This window comes from Girardinichthys multiradiatus, chromosome 10 (assembly GCF_021462225.1).
Source record: "Girardinichthys multiradiatus isolate DD_20200921_A chromosome 10, DD_fGirMul_XY1, whole genome shotgun sequence".
NCBI classification, from domain to species: domain Eukaryota; kingdom Metazoa; phylum Chordata; class Actinopteri; order Cyprinodontiformes; family Goodeidae; genus Girardinichthys; species Girardinichthys multiradiatus.
The window spans coordinates 11,349,642-11,371,131 of NC_061803.1; the positions used below are offsets into that span (position 1 = coordinate 11,349,642).

A 21,490-nucleotide genomic window follows, 5' to 3' on the forward strand; every position below is an offset into this window, starting at 1 on the left:
AACATTGAAACACCAAGTGAAACACACCAATACATAAATGTTAAGTCACAGATACAAATATTTACTGTTTGAAATCTCAACCTTAACTTCAAGCCACACTATGGCTGCATTGACTGCTAAACAAAAACAATTAAATCATCTGACAATATCATTCTCTGAAGAGCAGGGTTCTCAGGAAGTCACATCCAGCTTTGGTTTAGCTGGTTTCCGACCTCAAGTTCAACACCTACTCTGAAAAATCAGCAATTGCTGAAAAGGACCCCCTTAAAGGGCAGCTTAAAAACCACACTGGAGTTATTACCTAAATAAAAGCAAAGTAAGAGTATGGCCTGTGCAGTGAAAGATGCCTCAAAATAAAATAGAATACCATGCAAAAGTTCATTTGTTTTCAGTAGATTATTGAAAACGCAGAACTCATATTATACAGATTTACTACTCAAAGCTATGATATAGCCCATGTGTTTGTTACTGGTAAATTTGATGATCATGTCTATAGCTAATGAAAACCCAAAACTCTAGAAACTAGAAAAATAGAATTTCGCATGTGATCAATAAAATAATAATTTTTAATAAAGAAACGCCCATGTGCTGTAAAGTACATGCACTCAACACTGGGTCAGGGTTTGCATGAATTACTGCATCAATGCAACGTTGCATGGTGGTAATCAGGCTATTGCTCTACAGAAGTGTTAAAGAAGCCCATGTTGTTTTAACAGCTTTAATTCAAATTCCTTTGAAGGCTCTGGTAACCTCTACTGCTTTGCACCCTTTTTTTTCCACAAAGTTTCTCCTTCCACTAAACTTTTTTCATCAGTATGCTTGGATACAGAACTCTGTGAACATCTAGCTTCTAAAACTTTGTTGTGGAGAACATTTCTGATATGAAATGTTGGTTTATGGCCTGTTTTATTGGTAATATGTAATATTCTTAGCTGTAAGCAACAACTATCAAACTTAGAAATATATTCATCTCTGTGTAATTAATAGACCTAGTATATCAGTGTCACTTTTAATTTGAATTAATTAAATAAATTAACTTTTGGATATATCCTAATCTATTGAGATGCACCTGTATGTGAGTATTAGCATGGAGTAGTTTAGGGGTAGTTTCTAGTTTAGGGAAAATAAGTTGTGTTCAACTTTTCAGGAATTAACTGTTTATCCAGAAATAAAGCCAAACCAACAAAGAAGGAAACATATTGATGCAATGTAAATAAGGCATATAACTATTTGTATTCATCCACTAACACATTTTTATTTAATCTATAGAAAACTCAAAAATGTCTTTGCCATCCCTGAGAAGAAAGTAAAAGCAGCAAACCAGCACTTTTTGCAGTCGATTAATCAGCTATCAAAACACAAAAGCCTACACAGCTGCTTGGGCTTACTCTCAGCACAAACACAAGAAGAAGAAAAAAAAACATCAACTCCCCAGCCAGTACTAACAGCGACGTAGATGCTTTCTACTGTATAGCAGGCAATTTCTCAGCCACAACAGGATTATATGGGCTCTGCTGCGACTGGATAATTGAATTCAGGAACGGCCACAGAGCACTGCATCCAATGATCTCTCTCCCACCAGGGTGATGGGAAAAAAGGGTTGGGTGGAAGGGAATTGTGTTACACTAGATTCAGACGTGCAACAATAGTGTTAGTCGCCTGAAGTTGTAAGCCTATTGGGAGCTTTTTTGTAATGAACCTATTTGTCCGGATAAAATTTCTAGTTCCTCTTTCTGAGATGAGCTACTTTGTGAATCACATAACGTAACGCTTAGTTTCATTCACCGAGCAGCCAAAGAACGAACACTTTGGGTTTTCTTTATCGCGGAATCTTAAAAAAGGAAGAAAAACAAAAACACTGCGTGTTTATGGTCCTGTAACCTGATATAGGTGATGGAGCAGGCTTCTGTGAGATGAACTGGTGAGGATATGCACTGAAATGTATTGAGATGGGAATTAACCACCAAAGCTGCATGTTAATCCTGCCCTGACCTTGTGCAGAATGTACAGAGAACAGTGTCTGTGGGCCTAAAGATAACACTGCAGCCTTTGTGCTGAAGGAGAACAACACTGCTGATGATGCTGCTTTGTGCAGCCACTGCTGCCCAAGGTCACGTGTGTCCTTTTGTGGAGTAACAAGACCTGACAAGGTAGCCCTTTGTAGCTCTGATGTACTGATATGTCCATGTACTGTATACAGTGCCTTCTGAAGGTATTCATACGCTTTTTTGTGATTCAATCAGGATAAATTCAACAGTTCAGTGAAGGGTTAGATGTTTGACAGAGAATGTAAGTGAAAAAACCACATCATAAAAAGCCTGGAAACACCATACAGAACACACCTTCTCCATGAAACACAGTGGCATAATGCTGTGGGGATCCTTTTAAATAGACCGGTGAGCAACTTAATACTTATATTCCAGGGAAACAAGATGGTGCAGTGCACAATTTAAAAGATCCTAAAGGATGTGATCAACCTAAAAATCAAGAAATGGTTTTGTTACATTCATTTTGTTAAGTGTGTCAGTGATTTTTATTTTTCCCCACTAAAGGAAAACCTGGATTTTTCTATATTTTTTTCCATGTGAGAATATTCAGCTGTAACTTTATTAACTCTATAATTATGAAGGATGCTGTTGTTCTGTGCTACAGTTAAAGCCACCAATACACTCCAGATGAGTGACTAAGGTTTAAGGAACACCAATATGTGGCATATGGGGTTGGATAGTGAAACAACATCCCTTTCTAAAAAAAAAAAAAAACACACATAACGCTTGTTTGGTAACAAAAAGACTAAAATGAAAGCTGTAGCACACTGCGGTGCAGCAGTCAAGATTGTGTTTTTTTAACAGATACAAAAGAGCAGCTGTGGGGTGGGAATGTACTCGCATGTGACATTTGACACTGGCTCGGTGAAAAAATAAGATCTATCATCTGTTGCACTCTAGTAAGTGTAGAGGAGACATCTGTTATACTAGCAGTTTCTAGCCATAGAAAGCCAAGAAACCAAGTTAAGTAGTAATAGAAAGTAATCCTGCTTCCTATGTTGGACCATGTTTTGCTGAATATTGGACCATTTGCACGTTGCTGGACGCCACCAGGCCTTCCGGCGTTTTCGGCCATTTTGTATCCCAGGACAGTCCGCTACTACAAATCCCAGCGGGAACCGCGGCTGATAAGACAGGGGCCTCGCAGCTCTGAGGCCACAGTCAACTATATAACGGACTATGAGACTCCCCGCCATTGCTTTCAGCTTGGGACCTAGACGCGGTTACCACGCAACTGAAGCAGCATTCTGGAGAAGAGGTCCCACGTGGATTTCATTAATTCTCCTCGTTGGCCAATGAGAAACTAAGCGAATTAAGCTTACAGGAATAAGAAGGCTTGTAAGTTTTCAACTTTACCGATCGAAGACGTGGGTTTAACACGTAGCCAAAAAAAACCATGGTGCTTTCCAGGAGATGCAATTTTCCCTCCTTTTTTTTTTTGTTGTTCCAGTCGACTAAGTGACAGTCCGTCATATTTTTTTCACCTTTCTGCCAAGGAGGCCACAAAGGACGAAAACGGACTGTTTCCCTGAGTTATCCGCGGACACGTGGAAACTCTCCACGCGTCCACCCCCCGCTGCTCAGAGGAGGCAACCTCAAGTAAAATCCATCTTTTTATTTTTATTTCTTTATTAGAAATAGCGTGGGCAGGATAGAGTAGGACGTTAGGCGATTTAAAAACGCCATTTATAGTCTAATGTGTTCTAAACTGTATGTGCATACAACATTTTCTTGAAACTGATTTGCTGTGTTGGATATCTGAAAGCCACTGTGCTCCCCAGCTTTGTGTGTTTTGCTGTGAGGTTTTAACACCTGAGAGCAAGCTCAGGTGCGCCATAAAACTGAACTGCTATAATATATTCATGGTGAAATTCACCATTTTCTTTGTCTTCAACTTTACTGCTTATTAGTTGCCGCCAAACGTTTTACAACCCTTTGTGTGCGCGGACTCCCCAGCGGTGGGGGATGTTTTATGACTTACAGTATTAACTAAGCTACACTTTCTGGCGGGCCGCTCCCCAAAACTCCGTTCAACACCATATTCCTCTTGTCATATTGTCACTTTTGCCATGACTGCTGGTTTGATCTCACACCCTCAATGCTGTTTTATATTGTTTAGTTAGATATTTTACCCCTTTTGTGTAGAACTTTGCATGTTTGATTAGGTGAAGATTATTGAATCGGAGAGCGAGTTGTATCAGGGCTGTTGATTTAATAAATATTCACGTAGATAAAGAGAAGGCGTTTGTGTTTATTTTGTGCAAGAGTGATTTGTCAGTCAAAATAAGGTTAAAGTTCCCCACGTTTCAGCAGAAACGGTTGATTAAACCGTGACATATAGTAATAGTTATCAATTATTACTGAGTATTCAATGGTTGTAATTATCAAGGGCTTTAGGCTACAATTACAACACCAGAGGACATCTCTGGCTTCGATGCATAAATAAGGATTTTTGGTTAAGAAATTAATTTAGTCAAATTATGATTTTCAATTATAATTATTGATAAATATTAATTAATCAATAATCATAGTCCTAACACCTACCAGTGCAAGTTGCTTGTGTAGACCTAATCAATTGAAGCTTTCTCATTACCAAGGTCGAAGCATGTCATCATGGGTAAAACTTAAAGAGCTCTCTCAAGACGTTCACAACCTTACAGTTGCAAACATACTGATGGAATTGGTTACACATGTACTTCTAAACTTCTTATATTCCAGTGAGCAACCCTGGGACCATAACCCAGAAGTGGAAAGAAAATTCAAGATTGTACACAGGAGTCAAACAATCGGTAGAGCAGATATCCTCTGAGGGACCTGAAGTTACCAGGTACACTTTTTCCTTGAAAACAACAATGCATTCAGTCAAAATCACTCTTTTGCCAGCGCATCACACAAAACTCAACCACAAAAGATAGAACAGGTTGTTTAAAGTTTGTTGCAGAACATTTGAACATAGCAACACAAACTGTAAGAATATAATCAGATGAGACTGGAGCCACACATTGCTCCAAAAACAAGATACCAACAATAATGTGTGGAAGTGGGAATATCATGATGTGGGACTATCGTTCAGTATGTAGTACTGGCAGACTTCATATAATAAGATGACAAATGAATAAAAGCACTGGCATATTCTTGATAAGAATCTGAAGATGAAATGCAGGTTGATGATCCACTGAGACAAGGTTCACAAATATACAGCCAAGGACACTTTCAGCTGGTTTCATAGTAAGAAAATAAAGCTGGTAGAAAAGCCCAGGTTCCCAGGACCTTTAAGACTTCAGTTTGCGTGAAAGATTGTGTAAAACTCCCACCCGAGCCATGATTGTTACTAATGTTTTCACAGGAGCGATGTTTTGAAGTTGCCATCATCAAAAGGGCTGTTCTACCAAGTATTTAATAAAATCCAGTAAGCATGTACAATGCTTACTTCCTGTACTGTAACTAATGAATACATTTGTTTTGATTTCTTTGTATATGTGGACTACTTGAGTTGTTACCATAAAGTGTGAATTTCATGTCAATAGGATCATTATGGATACATTTACAGAGACAAATGTTGATATTTTCGATTCTCAAGTTTCCATCTGTAGAGTTTTACACATCTTATATGTGGACGTACTTTTCACAGGGCTGCTGCAACTTTCAGTAAGTTTAATGTAACAGTTTTTAAGACTTTTTGAGACAATTATGATTTAAATTGACGACCTCCACCACTTATGAAAAAAATAAGTTGACTTAATAAATTGTATTTACGTTACTAAATAACTTGAGAAAGTTAAACATAACTTTGTATACTTAAATTGGTGTTTTTCGCCTCTGGTCTCTGACTCCAGTGCTTTCTGAGGTTAGTTTCAGTGCCTTCTTACAGTAAACTGTAAACTGCATAACAATCATTGACATAAGCTTTTAGCCAATCAGTGAAGGGTTAGGGTTACCGTATCAGTAACAGAAGAAGGTTGGTGTACGGTCAACCAAAAATCAAAGCTAAAATCACAGCTCTGTGTTCATTAATGTAGCTGTTTACCCTCCGTTTTAAAAGATATGGTGAGCTGCACTCAGGGAAATGTGGGTATGTTTTTGAAGAAGCCTGTGGTTTTACTGTTAATCTGCCGGGAATGTTAAGAATGCGGATCTGGAAGGGGGAACAGACATACTCTGGAAAAACCTTTTGAGTTTTGCATGAATTAAGCATGAAACAAAACTATGTATACATCCACGATTTATACCGAGGTGGTTGTAGTGTCAGACTTATACATTTCAGCAGTGCCAAGTCTTAAAGCTGACTTGCATCATGTTGAATTTATGACTTGGCTATTTTGAGTATAGCTCACAGTGAGTTGATGTTGTTAGTGGGGTATGAATGACAAGTGTAACCCTTATTAGGTTTGCTGTAATTTTAGCCGGATGCTTTACACTACAGATGAACATGTGGTTCCCTCTAGTGTGTATAACTCACAAGGCTCTGTGTTTGTCTTCGGCCAGGATCTGGTCATTCGGCTTCAGTCCAAATCTTTCAGAAAAAAAAGAGATGGTCAATAACCTTAGTGTGTTTTAGTGAGTTTAGATACATATGATAATAATATAAGTGGAAACAAATACACCGCTAACACTTACTTGTCAAGGAAATCTTTGTCCACAACAGCTGAGATGTCCAACAAGGGATTTCCCATCCCAAAAAGCAGGTTTTCACTGTGGAGGGGAGGACAAAAACATTTTGTATTCTGCAGACTCCCACATAGTGGCTCGGTCGGAGACTCATCCCTGTTTCAGATTACCCCATCAAAATGTCAACCACATGTTAGTATTTATAGCTGTCCAAACGTGTATATGTATTTCATGAATTTTAGTTAGTGAATCTTTTTCTGCACAGCCATTTTATCTCCAAATTTACAGCAATAAGATAAAGTGGGTAAAGTCTGCTCTCAACACTTTTATAACAGCTTAACTGACTCGCTTTAAATAACACAAGAGTGCTAATTATACTTTCTGAAGCAGTGTGGTTTGATACATGTATATAATAGCTCTCTAAACATTCTTTTTCAATCAATCTAAGTAAATCACAGGCAGTAGAGTAAGAGCATTTCCTCAAAACATCCATCTCAACAGCTGAATTGCCCTCTGCAGGGTATATCCCGGTTTGGATCTCACCTTGGTGTTGGCATGGTGTCAGAAATTTCCCTCACAAAATTATCAAAAGCAATGTGCTTTCCGACTCCAGGAACTGGTGCTCCCCTTTGGCCAACCCCAATGTTAGTGGACTGACTGGGCTGGTCTTTGGTATCCTTCTAGCTACGTGATTGGCTACACATAGTATAACTATTGTAAGGACTTCATGTGCTGCATTTGAGGCCAATGGCAAAAACAAGAACACATGAAAAACATGGTCAAGCCTGTTACATCATCCAACACCACTAGAAGATATGTATATGTAGCCATTAACCCTTCATATGTCAGTTGATAATACATTTTGTGGCTATAAAACTAGACATGCACCAATCAATCTGTACTTCCACCATTTTTGGTCTATAAATGCATTAACCAACAGTATGTATTTTGATGCATTTTCTGAACTTAATCAAAATTAAAGCTGCAAGCAGCATTGAAGGCCCTCGCACCTCAGCATAACTCGGCCTGTGCAGCGGCCGCGGGAGCATGGCATTGCCTCCTACACGCCACTGACGATGACACCGCTTCACTTCAACGCGTCGCCACTAGGTGGCACTGTGAACAACATGTCATATGATCTTCAGTCACGCAGAGTTTTGGTCTGGTAAGAGGCATTCAAAATTTTGAGTAAATCGGACTTTCCACTTGTTTGTTTGTGGGTGGGGCTAAAATGTTGTCATCAGTTGACTGTGTCAACATGTCCATCATTAACACATGATCATGTATACTACATTTCAAGTGGATCCGATGATGTATGAGGGAAATATAGCCCTTCAAGTGTCCTAGGGGGCGCTGTTGATCCAAATTCCAATGTAATCCAATAGAGCTGTTTGGGGGTTGTCAAAGATCAACCATATTCAGTTTGGAATAAATCGGACCATGCATGTGTAATTTAGAGCCAAACGTATGGCCGTGGCATGACATCAGGATTCGCCACGCTGCCACAGCCACACCCTGAAGCTAAACAGTAAGTACTGGCGACTGTCTTAGACCATCATGTTATCTGTTAATTGGGACAGTTTCACATTGATTAGGTGAAGAACATCAAAAATTGACTCTAAAGGAAAACATGACACTTCCTGTTCTCAGGGGGCGGGGCTTTGATGATGTAAGCATCTGATCATTGAATATTACTCAGGGCCAGAGGCAGATGTATCTCAGAAGGTTTCAGGTCTCTGTGACTTTCTTTGCAGGAGCTATATCAATTTCGTCTTTTATGCCGAGAAGTCATATTTTGAGGCGTGGCCACGCCCACACGCTTTCATGTATCAAAAAGCTTTTGATAACTTTTAATCCCCAGTGCCTTAAGAGTATACTGAGTAATTTTCAAGTCTCTAAGTCAAAAGCTGTAGGAGGAGTTCGCTCAGATATGTGGGCTAGAAAGGGCTAAACCGGGGTCAAAATGGCAACTTCAATCCAAGATGGCCGACTTCCTGTTGGGTTTGGACCAACGCTCCAAGAGACTTTTTTGTAGGTCTTGACAAGATACATAAATGTACCACATTTCACAATCCTCGGTTAAAGCATGGCTTGGGGCTGATTTCTTAAAATTTTCTAGGGGGCGCTGTGGACGAATTAGGCCACGATTTGGCGTTTCTTTGGGAAAGTTATTGCATTTTTTAACTTTGGTCGCGAACGCCATTTTCGTGCCCCGGCAACGCCCCCTAAACATGCCTGAAAACTCACGATTTTGATCACTTTTAATTCCCTATGCCTTAACTGCATATTGACCAAATATGAAGCCGGTAGCTCAAAATCCCTAGGAGGAGTTTGTTAAACATCGAGGTGGGTAAAAGTGAAAAACGGCCAAACATTGGCGTTTGAGCCAAAATGGCCGACTTCCTGTGCGTTTTAGATCATATGAGGAGCTCTACCTGTGTGCCAAATTTCCGATCTCTACGACCTATCTCACGTTTGGAAGCGTGGCTAAGTGGTTTGGCCACGCCCACTGACGACGACATTGTGGAACGGAAATTTTCATCGGGGGACAACTTTGGGTGAAATCATGTAAATGAAGGAAGGAAGGAAGGAAGGAAGGAATCAATCAATCAATCAATCAATCAATCCATCCATCCATCCATCCTACATTTACAATAGGCCCTTGCAACTCGGGCCTAATTAGATCAAAGGTATATGCGTCTTTACACAAAAACTAGCTTAGATGTTTTAGTAGCTGCCTTTAAGTACTACAGGGCAATCTTCCAAAATTAGAAAGTACAATACCTGACAATAATAAGATATACACAATGCTTCCTTTAATTGGTTTCAAATACTTCATTATTTACAGTCGCCAGTGTTTTATTGGGTCCCTTCGAGAAGGGTGTGCAATGTTTTCCCAGGTCAATTGAACGCCGCATAGTTTACTTCATTGACTTGTTTCATTTGTAAACAAACCAACAAGCTCAACGTTTTTTTTATTTATGTATAATTGGATAATTCGAAATACAAAAACGAGAAATGATTGAAACACAAAGTTAAACGTTTGCAGTAGCAAATATCGCTATGCAATTAAATATGAAAACGCTACTAGTAATTTTTCATACAAAACATAAAAGATCGATTCAAACAAGAACATGACGTACTTTTTTTTAAACTTATTAGTAAACAATTAAGTTTGTTTGCGGCTTTTTTAATGCTGTGAACAGTTTATTAAAATAACGCCATTCCTTCTTCCTGATTCGCTCTCATTAAAAACTCTCTTATTTAAAGGACAATTAGAGGTTGGATGCATCTAGCGACATTTTTTCCCCCATCCCAGTCATGTGATGAACCATGAAATCCCAGCAGCCTGCTAGCTGTGATTTGTTTAGTCATAACTGAATAGCCAGCGTATATAACGAGTCAAATAAATGTGGAGGAAAATGTAAGGTTTGAAGCGCCTTCTCCTCGCTGCTCCAGCTGTCAGTTAACACAACACAGAGGCGCTAGCTGAATTAAAGGCTAGCTGCAGCGGCTAGCTCCGCGGAGCTCATTGCATCGATTCATAAAAATAACCGTGTTTGTTTTTTACCTTAACGCCGTCTTTTTCCAGGTCGACCGGGCTGTTTCTTCGTCAGACATTTCTCCTCGCGTGTTGAACGGGTCTGCTGCTGATGAGGGATCCGTACAGCCCGTTTCTATTCCTCTCTGGCAGGGAAGAGTAGCAGGAAGCTACAGCTTCCTCACCCTCAAACGATGAACAAATTGATCAACTGCATTAAACGTAAAGAGGAAAAACTGAGTATATTTGTGTCAGGGATCTTTATGTTTACTCATTTTAAGCTGGCGGACCTTCTGATTTCCTTTTCCCTCTGGTTGAATTACATCAAGTTGCACTTCACACATTTAATGGTGCTAATCTTGTTTTTTTTTTTTCTTCCTTTAAACTGTAAAGTTAGACACAATTATTGTTGAAGTTGCTAGGAACTTTCAGGGAATGTTCCTCAAAGATTACACTGGGAAAGGTCTTACCCTTCAGGGGAGTTAAAAAAAAAAAAAAAAAACTCATTTTAATCTTCAAAAGAACCTTTGGAAAAGGTTGCAATTTCAATGTTGAAACAAAAGTTTGAGAAAACTATTTTTGATGGTTACATGGTAAACCTATAGCTTCGTTCAAGGAACCATCAGAGAACATTTATTTAAGATATCACATTAAATACTGAAAATAGTGTGAGAATTGTCCCTTTTAGAGCCTAGAAGGTTCCACCACCTGTGCTTTAACTAGCCTTTAGAGAGCCTCAATGGAACCTACCAGGCTCTGAACGTTACATTATGAAGGAGGTAGTTAACCTTCAGAGAGCTGTGGAAAACATTATGTGAGGGTTTAGATTATGTTTATTGATAGTTCACAGAAGGTTAAATTGTCAATGTTGAAACTAACCTACAAAAAAAAAAAAAAAAGACAAATCCAAGTGCTATAAAATGCTTTATTACAAAATTGTGAACGATTCTAAAGCAAAATCATCTTTTAGACGCATTTAAACCCAACCAGGTTGCATAACTTTAGGGATGAGGGCATGGTTTGCATAGAGTATCATGTGAGTACTTGGAAAAAGGCTTTTAAGAAGAATCCTGTACAATAAGTACTGAGCAAATGAACACTGACAGCTTGTACAAACAATACAAAACATCTGAAACTGAAAATATTAATAGCAAAACAAGGCACATCGATTTCTGTAAGATGTTTAAAGTATACCTCCACACAAAAAAAAAAGATCAGCTTCAGACATTTCAAAGTAGCTAATATAGAACTGCCACAAAAGGTGATCAGTTCTGTTTAGTGTATCGAGACAATACAGATTAACGGCTTAAGGTACTGTGCTTAATAATGAAGTGATGCTCATTCTTTCTGAAATAGAAATTTATATTTTACAAGAATTGTGCACAAAAAAAAAAGACATGAATGTGTGGCAAAACCAAAAGATCAGCAGGCAGTTTTATTCGAACTCATAGCATGGTAGGAATAGGAAGAAAAAAAACCCAGCTTTTATGCCACATAGTGTAGGACAAGGCTGTTTAATGGAGGTGATCTTGATGCAATGTATGAAACACATCTAGAATGACTCTAATGAGTCAAATGAGACGACTTGTTCCCTAAATGTCAACTCAAATATGCATTGTGGATTAAACAGACTGGTAGAAATATCTTTGGCAGAACTCTAGACTGCTACAGCTGTGCTACAGCATGTACTAAAGATGAGCATTTCTCTTTCACTTCTTATAGTACAGAATGTCACTAAATATATTCCATCTGCGCTGAGCAACTACCTCTGCTGTACGTGTAACAACTCCCCAACTTCATGTGCTTATCCAATTAAAGCAAAAGTAATAATTGTAATTAAATATTCAGTATAAAGATCTAAAACTGTCCTCAGAAATCGTTAGTTCAATTTAATTTAATGTGGTCTAGGTCTAGAAAAGTCAACAATCAATCAGCCTCATATTCTATGAAATCTAACTTCTGATCAATATATAAATATGGATATTCCAATGATTTATAATTACCTCCAAAATATATTTCGAACTAATAGTTCCACCGTTTTATATTATAAGAGAACAGCAACCGTTACAGACAGGACATAGGATGAAGAAACTTTGCCCATATATGGATGTTGGGCAGTGTTATTGTTGCTTTGATGAAGCATATGTCTGTCCATTCAAAATCCCCGTGAACAGCTGGGCAGAACCAGCACCAAGCAGAGGACTGATGGCTCGTCTCTTACTGGTACCAGGGGGTCTTTCTGACCCAGTGGAGGGTGAAACCTGCATCTGTCCGGATCTTAATGGAAGCCGCCTCTGCCTCTCTGACAGTCTCCTTCACAGATTGCATCAGGTTCTGGGCGTTGTGGACCAACATTTCAGTCGCCTTAAGCACAAAGAATTACAAGAAATTTAATAAAGAGGGAGGTTTTACAACATGACTTTACTCGAAAGCTTCCTACACTTTTTTCCAATCATTTATCCACACCCAAATTTCAAGACATCAATCTATTAGTCAGTTTTAACAGTCACTATGAACACACCACAGATTTTCCTACAGAGGTTAGGTTTTATATATTGAATCAGTTAAAACACAGATTATAAAATGGACAAAAGGATGAAAATTGGATGGAGAATGACAGATGGACAAACAGATGGACAGTGGTTTTAGATTTAAAGAAAATGGAAAAATGGATTGAGATAGACGAATGGAGGGATAATGTATGGATTTGGATGGATAAATGTATGGATGGACAGATGAATGGATGAATGAATGATAGATGGATTGACGAATGAATCAATGGATGGACAGAGAATGTAAAAATTGATAATTTAAGGAAAACAGAAATGGATGAAAGGGTGGATAGAGGAATAATGGATGCAAAGGCTGATGGATAAACCAATAGAAGAATAAATAAACAGATGGACAAATAGACAGAAATTTGGATGCAAAAATGGATGGATGGATGGATGGATGGATGGATGGCCAGATTAACAACCGGACAAAGAAGGATGAACAAATAAACCATTTTCCATACTTATCCAGACCTGGAAAACAAATTCCACACTTTTCTAAAGTGCACGGGAACCCTGCCTATAACAAGATAAAATTAGAAGGTCAATGATTGTGCTCACCTGCTCGGACTCCTCTTCACTAATGTTGGTACGGCCCAACATGGTGGCCTTGACGGTGGAAAGGATTTTGAGTTGAGTGCTGATGGTGGGAATGCGCTCGCACACCTGAAACAAAGTCAAAGTATCAAAATAAAATAGAAAATAATTTAAATATTATCAGTTTGTAACTAAATGGTTCCGTCTGCACTGACCTGGAGCAGGTTGGTCCGGATCCGTTTGTCGGTACACTGCTTGGCCACTTCTTTAGCCAGCCGTGTGACTTCATCGGAGGCTTTGGCAATGTCCTTGGCACACTGGATCAGGGCACGCTTGTTTCCGCTGCCTCCACGCACCAAACGAGACATCTCTGCCATGAGCAGGGCCATTCGTTTGGCGGCGCCGATGATGTCATTTCCCTGCAAGGAATAACAGAAACAATAAGTGTCTGAAAGCAAATTCCTTCACAATTTTTGTTTTCTCTACCCCAGAAAACAGTTGCTAGAGAGGTAGTTGATGTTTGGATCTAACATAGATGAAAAACAACATTTGATGGCTGAATATTCCCAAGCAGATATTCAGCTGCTGCCTGTTATTAAAAATCTCTTAATGTTACAATCTGACTTTATAGTGATTTAAATTTTGTTTCAGCTTGTTACAGTTACACACGTTTCATAGAGTTTGGAGGTTAATTTACATAAGATATTAAGTCTAACCGCTGTTATAACCAGATCTCCTTTTCTCATTTTATTTTTGTTTTCCAGACAAATCGGCGCCTGAACAAGACTTCCTGATCTATGAACTTTATTTAGAAATCCACAGTCACATGTCCTCACAGTTTGGAGAGACTTTACTTAGTTTCTAAGCTGTAACCACGATAAAACAATCTCACATGAATGCATTATTAGGTCAAAGCCTCATTCTGGACTTCATGGAAATGGATCAGCCGTCCCAGATCACTAAAGCTGCAGCAGTGACAGAATCTAAATGTTGCGTTTGCAAAACAACAAAAGGTTTTCCTGCTGTACAACTGGTAATAGTACACACATGAAAAATGTTGATAATGGTCTAGATAATAATGCACATTAGCCTGCACTGTAAGCAGATTTAGCGATTACTTACTTTGCTAGACCATTTGCGGGCTTCGTCGTGAAGCTGCCTGGCAGCCACCATCATGGGCTCGTTGACTTTTTCTCCTGCTTTGTGCTCTGGGAACTCCTCATCTTTTTCCTCCGGGGGTGGAGGCCTGGGTGGAGGAACCTCTCCCTCTGGAAGAGGAGGCTTGGGAGGTGCTGCTTCATCATTGAGCTGTGAAGATAAAGTGATTTAAAAAGTAAACCATAGTGTTTGGACACTTAGGTTCAGTTATTTTATTTCAAAGCTGCCTCATCTGTGCACTTACATTGAGCTGATCCAGCTCAGGAGGAGGTGGAGGAAAGTCTGGCTCTTGGGGCTGGAAGGCCTCCCTGACCTTTGCTACAGCTCCAAGAATCTTATAACCTGAGTCCAAAAAGCCCTTCTGAAGATCTGGGATTAATAATAAAAAAATGAACATGTTGCTACTCATCAGAAGGTTCAAAACATATCCTCAAAAATCCTAAACCTCAATTTACTTGGATCGTGAATATTTCCAGCCACAGCCTTCGCGTTCATCACCATGGGAGAAATTGTCTGGCTCAGTTCATCTGACGCAGCCTTCACCATTTCTCTGAATTTAGGATCTTCAGAGTTCTCCACCTCTCGTTTCGCCACCAGAAGGATGCGGTTGGCTCGTCGGGCGATGCTGGTAGCACCGGCCACCAGCATCTGTGGCTGGTGATTGGTCATGGCAACACGGCATTTATCCAAGTCCTTCTTTATGGCGTCCTCAGAAGCATCCAGCAGAGATTTGGTATCAATGGCCTCATCCACCAGACCTGGAAAAGCACAAGGAACCATTAGGAACTTGAGGATGTTATTTAGTGTTAAAATAATAATCACCACATAATGCCTTGGATAACTACACATACCACTGACTTTTCCACATTTTGTCACCTGATTACTACAAATTATTACACCTCTTATTGCGATTTTATCTGATAGACTAGCAGAAAGTAGTGCATAACTATGAAGTGGAGGGAAAATTATGTTTTACAATTAAAAATCTGAAAAGTGCGGTTTAAAGTTGTATTCAGCCCCTTGATATTCTGAAGTCACACAACTCATAAAACATCTTACTGGTAAAACGTAAATGTGTACGGCTTTTAATGGTTTGTTGGAGAACATTTGTGAAAAAGAGACCTATTGTTACTCAAGTTTGTGGTTGTAACGTGACAAAATGTGAAAAAAGGCACACTGTATGCTGCACATTACCAGTCATTTTTTCCACATTGTCAATCCACTGATTCTTCATAGTCTCAAAATGTTCATATGCTGCTTGGTTGCCAGGGTTTCTCAGCAGAATACGAGCAGCAGACACCACCTAATAAAAATGAATCGACGAATCAGGAGTTAACTAACAGCTAGAGATTTGGCCCTAGAGATCAGAAACCCTTAGAGTCTCTGGCTTTTGATTCAAGGTGGGTTGCAAACAGGAATAGATAATCACTCAACCATGACATACTTGTGGTGTTAGATCTCTGGTCGACTTGACGGAAGCCTGGATTCCCTCCACCGTGCTCTTGTTTGCAGTGCCGACTGCAGCCGCCTTCTCGGCCGTGGCACCTAGCCTGTTGGCATGGTTCTCAAAGTTGGCGGCTCTATCCTCAAAGGCCTACAATTTCAAAGTAAACAAATACCTTTTATTTCCATCCATCCATCCATCCATCCATCCAGCCATCCATCCACATACCTCATCTCTGTTGGGTGCATCAAGGGGGGCTGTAGCAGCCACTGCCAGTAGCTTGATGGGTGTAGTGGTGTCACTAAAGATGTCAGACACCTCCTGAGTCATTGCCTCCTGCATCTTCCCTTTCAGGTCCTGAGAGTTGGACAAACAGATATTACAGCAAACTGGCCTCCCTTGAATATCCTTGCTGATTTAAATTGATTATTTAGTTATTTTTTGGTTTTGTTGCAGTAACAGAAAGAAAAATGTTTGAATATTATCCGGTTAGCAAAGAAAAGCTTTAAAGGGGCACTGCAGTACAGCTGAAAAGGGCATCCTCAGACATATTTTCGGCTGTTATGAAGACATATTTGGACATTTTTTCTAAAAGAAGAATTTTAGCATTATTTCTACTCATTTGTTCTCCACTTATTACCTTATACAACCAGCAGAACTAGAAAGCAATATAAAATGTGTAAATTGTCAGTGCAGGTAGGAGAAGCTGTGAGAAAGCACCAGTTTTTACTTGATAAGCCTCAAACTATCTTGACAGCATCTCTGAACAAATATTTTACTGTCTATACTACTGAAATGATATTAGTCTGTTTGACATTTTAATAGATCCAATTAAAATTTCAGAAAAAGAAGATCAATTTTATCAAATAATTAACACTTAGACTCATTTTTTTTTAAAAAGGTAAAATCTCCCAGAAACCCTCAACGTAAACAGCTTTTTTTTCTACCACTGCGAGAAACCAGTAGAGGGAGCCGTTTCATCATGTATGAATCCTGAGAAATCCAAGCAAAGCTTCTAGATTTTACCATTGTTGGAGTGTGAGCAGCAGTCTTACTTTCAAGACATCTTGGAGCTGCTGAGCCACAGCCCGTGCCTGGGGGGAGTCCCCTTCGCCACGGGCAGCCAGGTCAGCCAGCTGGGCCATGAGCTGCTCTACCTGCTCACACTTCCCCATCAGCTCCTGCCTGTACGGGCCCTGCAGAGCGTTCGCCAGCCGGCGGCCCTCTGCCACCAGGCCACGGATGGCTGCCTGGCCTGAAAGCACAAACACATAAAGGAAACGATTCACAGTCTGAAAGCAAGTGATTATTTCTGGAACAGAACTAATAAGTCAAAAGAGGCTGGTTTTGTTTTCTCTACACCGCTAAAATTATACATTTCTGTTCTTGTTTTGTGCTGCATTATAAAACAACCGTTTCCTTTGTAGCTAGACCAGTTCACTTCCCGCAGGTTATTGCATAATTAGATTAATAAAAATCTATTGTTTGACTTTATTTGCATTTAAAATTCCAGAAGATTTGAAACATAAAGAGCCAGAAAACGTATTACAGAAACCTTTTTTTACATCTAGGACAAATAATTATTGTTACATTATCATTACAATTATTGAATAAATCAACAAAGTAGCTAATAACCAACAAGTGGATAGAAAAAAAGGATACATGATTATATTTGTTTACCAATAAAAACCTAGCAAAGCCTGGCGCCCTGTTGTATTCAGCCCCCTTTACTCTGATGCCCGGAAATAAAATTCAGTGCAACCAACTTCCATCAGAAGTGGTAAACAGAGTCCACCCAAGTGTAATTTAAGCTCAGCATGCATGCAGCTGTTCTGTGAAGGACCCAGAGGCATACAGCTGAGAGGTCAGGGAGAAGGTTCTGGAGAGGTTCATAGTAGGGTTAGGTTATAAAACAATGTTGCAACCTTACTACACCTCACACAGCACTGTTCAATCCATCATCTGAAAATAGCAAACCTACCAAGACATGATGTTGTCCACTTAAACTGAAAGGCCGGGTAAGAAGCAAATTAATTAGAGAAGCAGCCAAGAGGCCCATGATAACTCTGGAGGAGGTGCAGAGATCCATAGCTGAGATGGAAGAATTTGTTTACTTTATAACCAGTTGTGCACTCCACAAATCTGGCCTTTATGGAAGAGTGATAAGAAAAAAATGTATTGTTGACAGGAACCCATGGGAAGTCCCACATACATTTAGACATATTTTTGTTCCTTAATAACATTAATATTTGTCACTTCTAAACAGCTCAGTGCAAGAAGTGAAACTTTTGCCCTTTAAACAACTTATAAGAGCAAAGATATAACACAAAATACCTAGAAGTTTTAGACACAGTCCAACCTATGAAGACAAACCAAATAATAAAAACGCCAAGCAAAAAGGCTACACTTTCACTGCTGTCACAAAGAAGCATGAAAATAAGATACAAATTAGGTCGAGTTCTGAAAATGTTTTAATGTGTTGAGAAAAGAGAGAAAAAAAAAGAAATCACCTTTTGCTATCAGATTCGACAAAAAGAAAAAGAAAAAAAGTCTAAAAAGTCAGCAGATTCATCAATAAGCAACATAATCATTAGTTGCAGCCCTAATCTGAACTACTTCTCCTTTAAGTACATGCTCAAGATCAGTAGCATTAAAAATTTATTTTAGTTTGGTTTTATTTTTAAGCAATATACTACCAAATTCACAATTATTAAAAGGAAAATCAAGAGTGGATAAATAAATAAGTAACAATAAGGTGTTTTTTGATAATTGTGGCAAACTTATGGCTAAAGTAACTTCCGTATATAAGGTTATTTTCCCACCACACCACTGCTTCAGCAGCAGCCGCCAGCTGCTTTTATAAAACATACAAAAATGCATTTTTGTGGAGCCCTGCCAAAACCAAGGACAACACAACAAGGCTGTGGAGCGTGTTCTGGTTGAGGTCACCAGAGAAACGGAAGGAATGTGGTTTAGTGTGGAAGAGACAAAGAAGTTTAGGAGGATGGAAGCCAGACTTACCCACACCATTGTCGTCCACCGTGGGGTTGTCGATCCAGCGCTGCGCCTGCTCCGTCTTCCCCTCCAAGTGAACGGCTGCCTTTGCAGGTCTGCTATTGGCCACAGCCTTGTTGGTCTTCGACTGCAGGTTCTGCAGGGCTGTTGCTATCTGTTTGGCCAAAGTTCGGGCCTCAGGAGTGTCACCTTTACCCCTTTAAACAGATACAGCAGCTCATTATAGAAACATGGCTGAAACAAAGCCTATATCACAAGCAGCATTTATAAGTCTAAACACAACGCTTCCCCATGACATTGGTACACTAGGCTGTTTTTACATGAAACCTTCAAATATTAGACACTGACAGACAAAGGACACAAAGAATGAAATAAGGGAGGAAAGATAAGGAAAAAAGAAAGGTCATAAGAAAGGAAGGAAATCAAGAAGAGACAGAATTTGTTCTGTCTGGATAGTAGGAATAAAGGAAAAACAAAGTGAGGAATGATAAGAAAGAAAAGAAACTGGGAAAGCCACAAGCAAGGACACAAACAGGGACAGAAGTAAAGAATGAAAGGTAGTAGGGAGACAGAAAAGGAAATAACGTGAGGGAGTATGGACACATTGAGGGACAGAAAGAGGGAAGGACAGAAGTAATGAAGGACGTAAAGACAAGGAAGAAAGTTAACAGGAAAGGACACTAGGATGGAAAGGTGGGAGGACAGAAGGAATGACAAAAATGGACTCAAAGAAGAAAGTTTTCAATAAAGTCCCAAGTCCAATTTATTATAAAGCACATTTAAAAAAACAACAAGTTTGCCCAAAGTGCAATAAAGAAATATAAATAAAAAAATAGAGATAACGGACAGAAGGACACTAGAAAATAGAGAAGAAAAAAATCAGTAAGGAAGGACACAAAGGAAGAGATGATGAAAGGGAGGGAGGAAGGACAATATTTAAACAATGAGATATGAAATCTTCTGGGATTTCTGCATCGCTATAATCCTAGAATCCTGCCTACAAGTATGGGAATTATTCAAGACCTTAAGAAAGCATCTGAGCAGCTGTAACAATGTATGAAAATAGATGAAATGGACTAACTGAGACAAATACAAGCCCAGGGTAACTCACTGTCTTCTGAGTTCAGACAGCTTGGCGGTCATGGCAGCCAGCTCTCCAGCAGAGCGCAAAATCTCTTCCCTTTCTTTGGGATCCTCACACATGTCTGCAATCGTTCTGGCCTCAGCAAGGACGGCCTTGATATTCTCCTGTCCCTCTGGGCTCCCGTGAGGGTCTGCAAGCCAGCTCTGTTCAAAAAGACCACACCATTGAGACACAATGAAGGTGCTATTTGAATCTCTGCTTTGTGAACCCAACCACCTGCTGACTCACTTGGGCAGCGTCGATTCTTTTGGCAATGGCCTGCTTGGAGTTGGTCATTGCCTCGAGTTTGCGAGCAGCATTTTCCACCTTGCCGGTGAGCACGTCGAGCCCCTGGGAAACCTGCTGGGCCTTCTGCATTGCAGTCGGGGATGCTCCTTGACCTCTGGTGTGGAGGGGGGGGGGAAAAAGTGCAGGAAGGCCATTCAGTGCAGCATTACTGAATTTTTTTATTTCCACGGTTTGGGCCTTGCAGCCTTGTTTCAGAATAATACAGTTCCTCACAAAAGTATAGCTTATATTCTCAAACTGTTTACTTTAGAACCACAAAACAAAGTATTTAATTGGGATTTTACCAGAAAGACCAAGACAAAGTAGCACATAATTGTGAAGTGGAAAGAAGAAGATGCCTTTCAATTATTTTTTACAAATAAAAATATTTTTCTATTACACTTAGTTATTCTCTACTTTGGCTTTGTCTGAAAGTAGATTATTAAGAATTATTTCATACGTCTTTGTTCAATCTGAGTTGACTCAGGGTATCTAGTGGCAATCATTTCATACTGAAGAGATTAACACTTGCACTCACACACAAGAATCCACACTGATCTGATTACTACAACAAAGCCCTAACACCATTGGGACACAGGATACACCTGCCATGTGTGAAAAGAGTTTATTGAAAGCATGAATAATAAAAAAAGAAAGATTTTTCCAGATAGGAACATTAACGGTTTAATGACAAACCTTGCCCTCATCTCTGACACCTGGTCAGTCATTTGTCCCAGAGTCTTGGCAGTGCCCAGGATGTCTCTGCGCTCCTTCCCAGTACAGAGCTCACCAACTTTACCGGCTTCATCCAGGATCTGACGGACAGCCTGCTCGCCGGTGTCCCCTGCAGGTACAACAAATCAAAGTGAGACCCATGATTTTCCTAGTAAAATCAATAGGATGTGTTTCATCACTAACCTGGTGGACCGTTTGGATCCCTCAGCCAGTTTTTAGCTTGAGCCATCTTTGAATCAATCAGTCCCAGAGCCCTCTTCATGGCCTCAGTGTCCTTCAGGTTGGAAAAAGCAGCATTTATCTTCACAAACTTAAAAAACACTTTCAGGTCATACCTTAAGGTCTATTTTCCTCTCATTGAATCATAATATGTTCACTTATGTAGAGTAATTAGGAAATCTCTTCTCTTCACTCAGGCAGTTTATTCTGAGCTTGTTAATT

General features: G+C 39.6%; 2 protein-coding genes across 7 annotated transcripts in view; both read right to left on the reverse strand.

The window, feature by feature from the left end:
• Positions 1-10,484, reverse strand: part of LOC124875076 (adenosine kinase-like) — a 205,049-nt gene extending 194,565 nt beyond the window's left edge. The window contains exons 1-4 of one of the 5 annotated variants that reach the window (XM_047376896.1): positions 10,228-10,484; positions 7,667-7,772; positions 6,666-6,740; positions 6,508-6,561 (exon numbers count right to left, since the gene is read on the reverse strand). In XM_047376896.1, the coding sequence (XP_047232852.1) occupies positions 6,508-6,561; positions 6,666-6,740; positions 7,667-7,710 (173 nt within the window). In that variant the 5' untranslated portion in view covers positions 7,711-7,772; positions 10,228-10,484. Of the gene's footprint in view, positions 1-6,507; positions 6,562-6,665; positions 6,813-7,199; positions 7,313-7,666; positions 7,773-10,227 lie in introns of those variants that run through there. The other 4 variants (XM_047376894.1, XM_047376897.1, XM_047376895.1 and 1 more) reach the window with 4 other exon arrangements.
• Positions 10,485-11,102: 618 nt separating this feature from the next.
• The window catches only part of LOC124875402 (vinculin), a 35,236-nt gene continuing 24,848 nt past the window's right edge, over positions 11,103-21,490 (reverse strand). Inside the window, exons 7-21 of one of the 2 annotated variants that reach the window (XM_047377543.1) lie at positions 21,233-21,326; positions 21,011-21,158; positions 20,276-20,429; positions 20,015-20,190; positions 18,910-19,100; positions 16,944-17,143; positions 16,117-16,245; positions 15,889-16,038; positions 15,639-15,747; positions 14,900-15,202; positions 14,689-14,813; positions 14,409-14,594; positions 13,502-13,705; positions 13,311-13,415; positions 11,103-12,561 (exon numbers count right to left, since the gene is read on the reverse strand). In XM_047377543.1, the coding sequence (XP_047233499.1) occupies positions 12,415-12,561; positions 13,311-13,415; positions 13,502-13,705; positions 14,409-14,594; positions 14,689-14,813; positions 14,900-15,202; positions 15,639-15,747; positions 15,889-16,038; positions 16,117-16,245; positions 16,944-17,143; positions 18,910-19,100; positions 20,015-20,190; positions 20,276-20,429; positions 21,011-21,158; positions 21,233-21,326 (2,421 nt within the window). In that variant the 3' untranslated portion in view covers positions 11,103-12,414. The remainder of the gene's footprint in view (positions 12,562-13,310; positions 13,416-13,501; positions 13,706-14,408; positions 14,595-14,688; positions 14,814-14,899; positions 15,203-15,638; positions 15,748-15,888; positions 16,039-16,116; positions 16,246-16,943; positions 17,144-18,909; positions 19,101-20,014; positions 20,191-20,275; positions 20,430-21,010; positions 21,159-21,232; positions 21,327-21,490) is intronic. The other variant, XM_047377544.1, reaches the window with a different exon arrangement.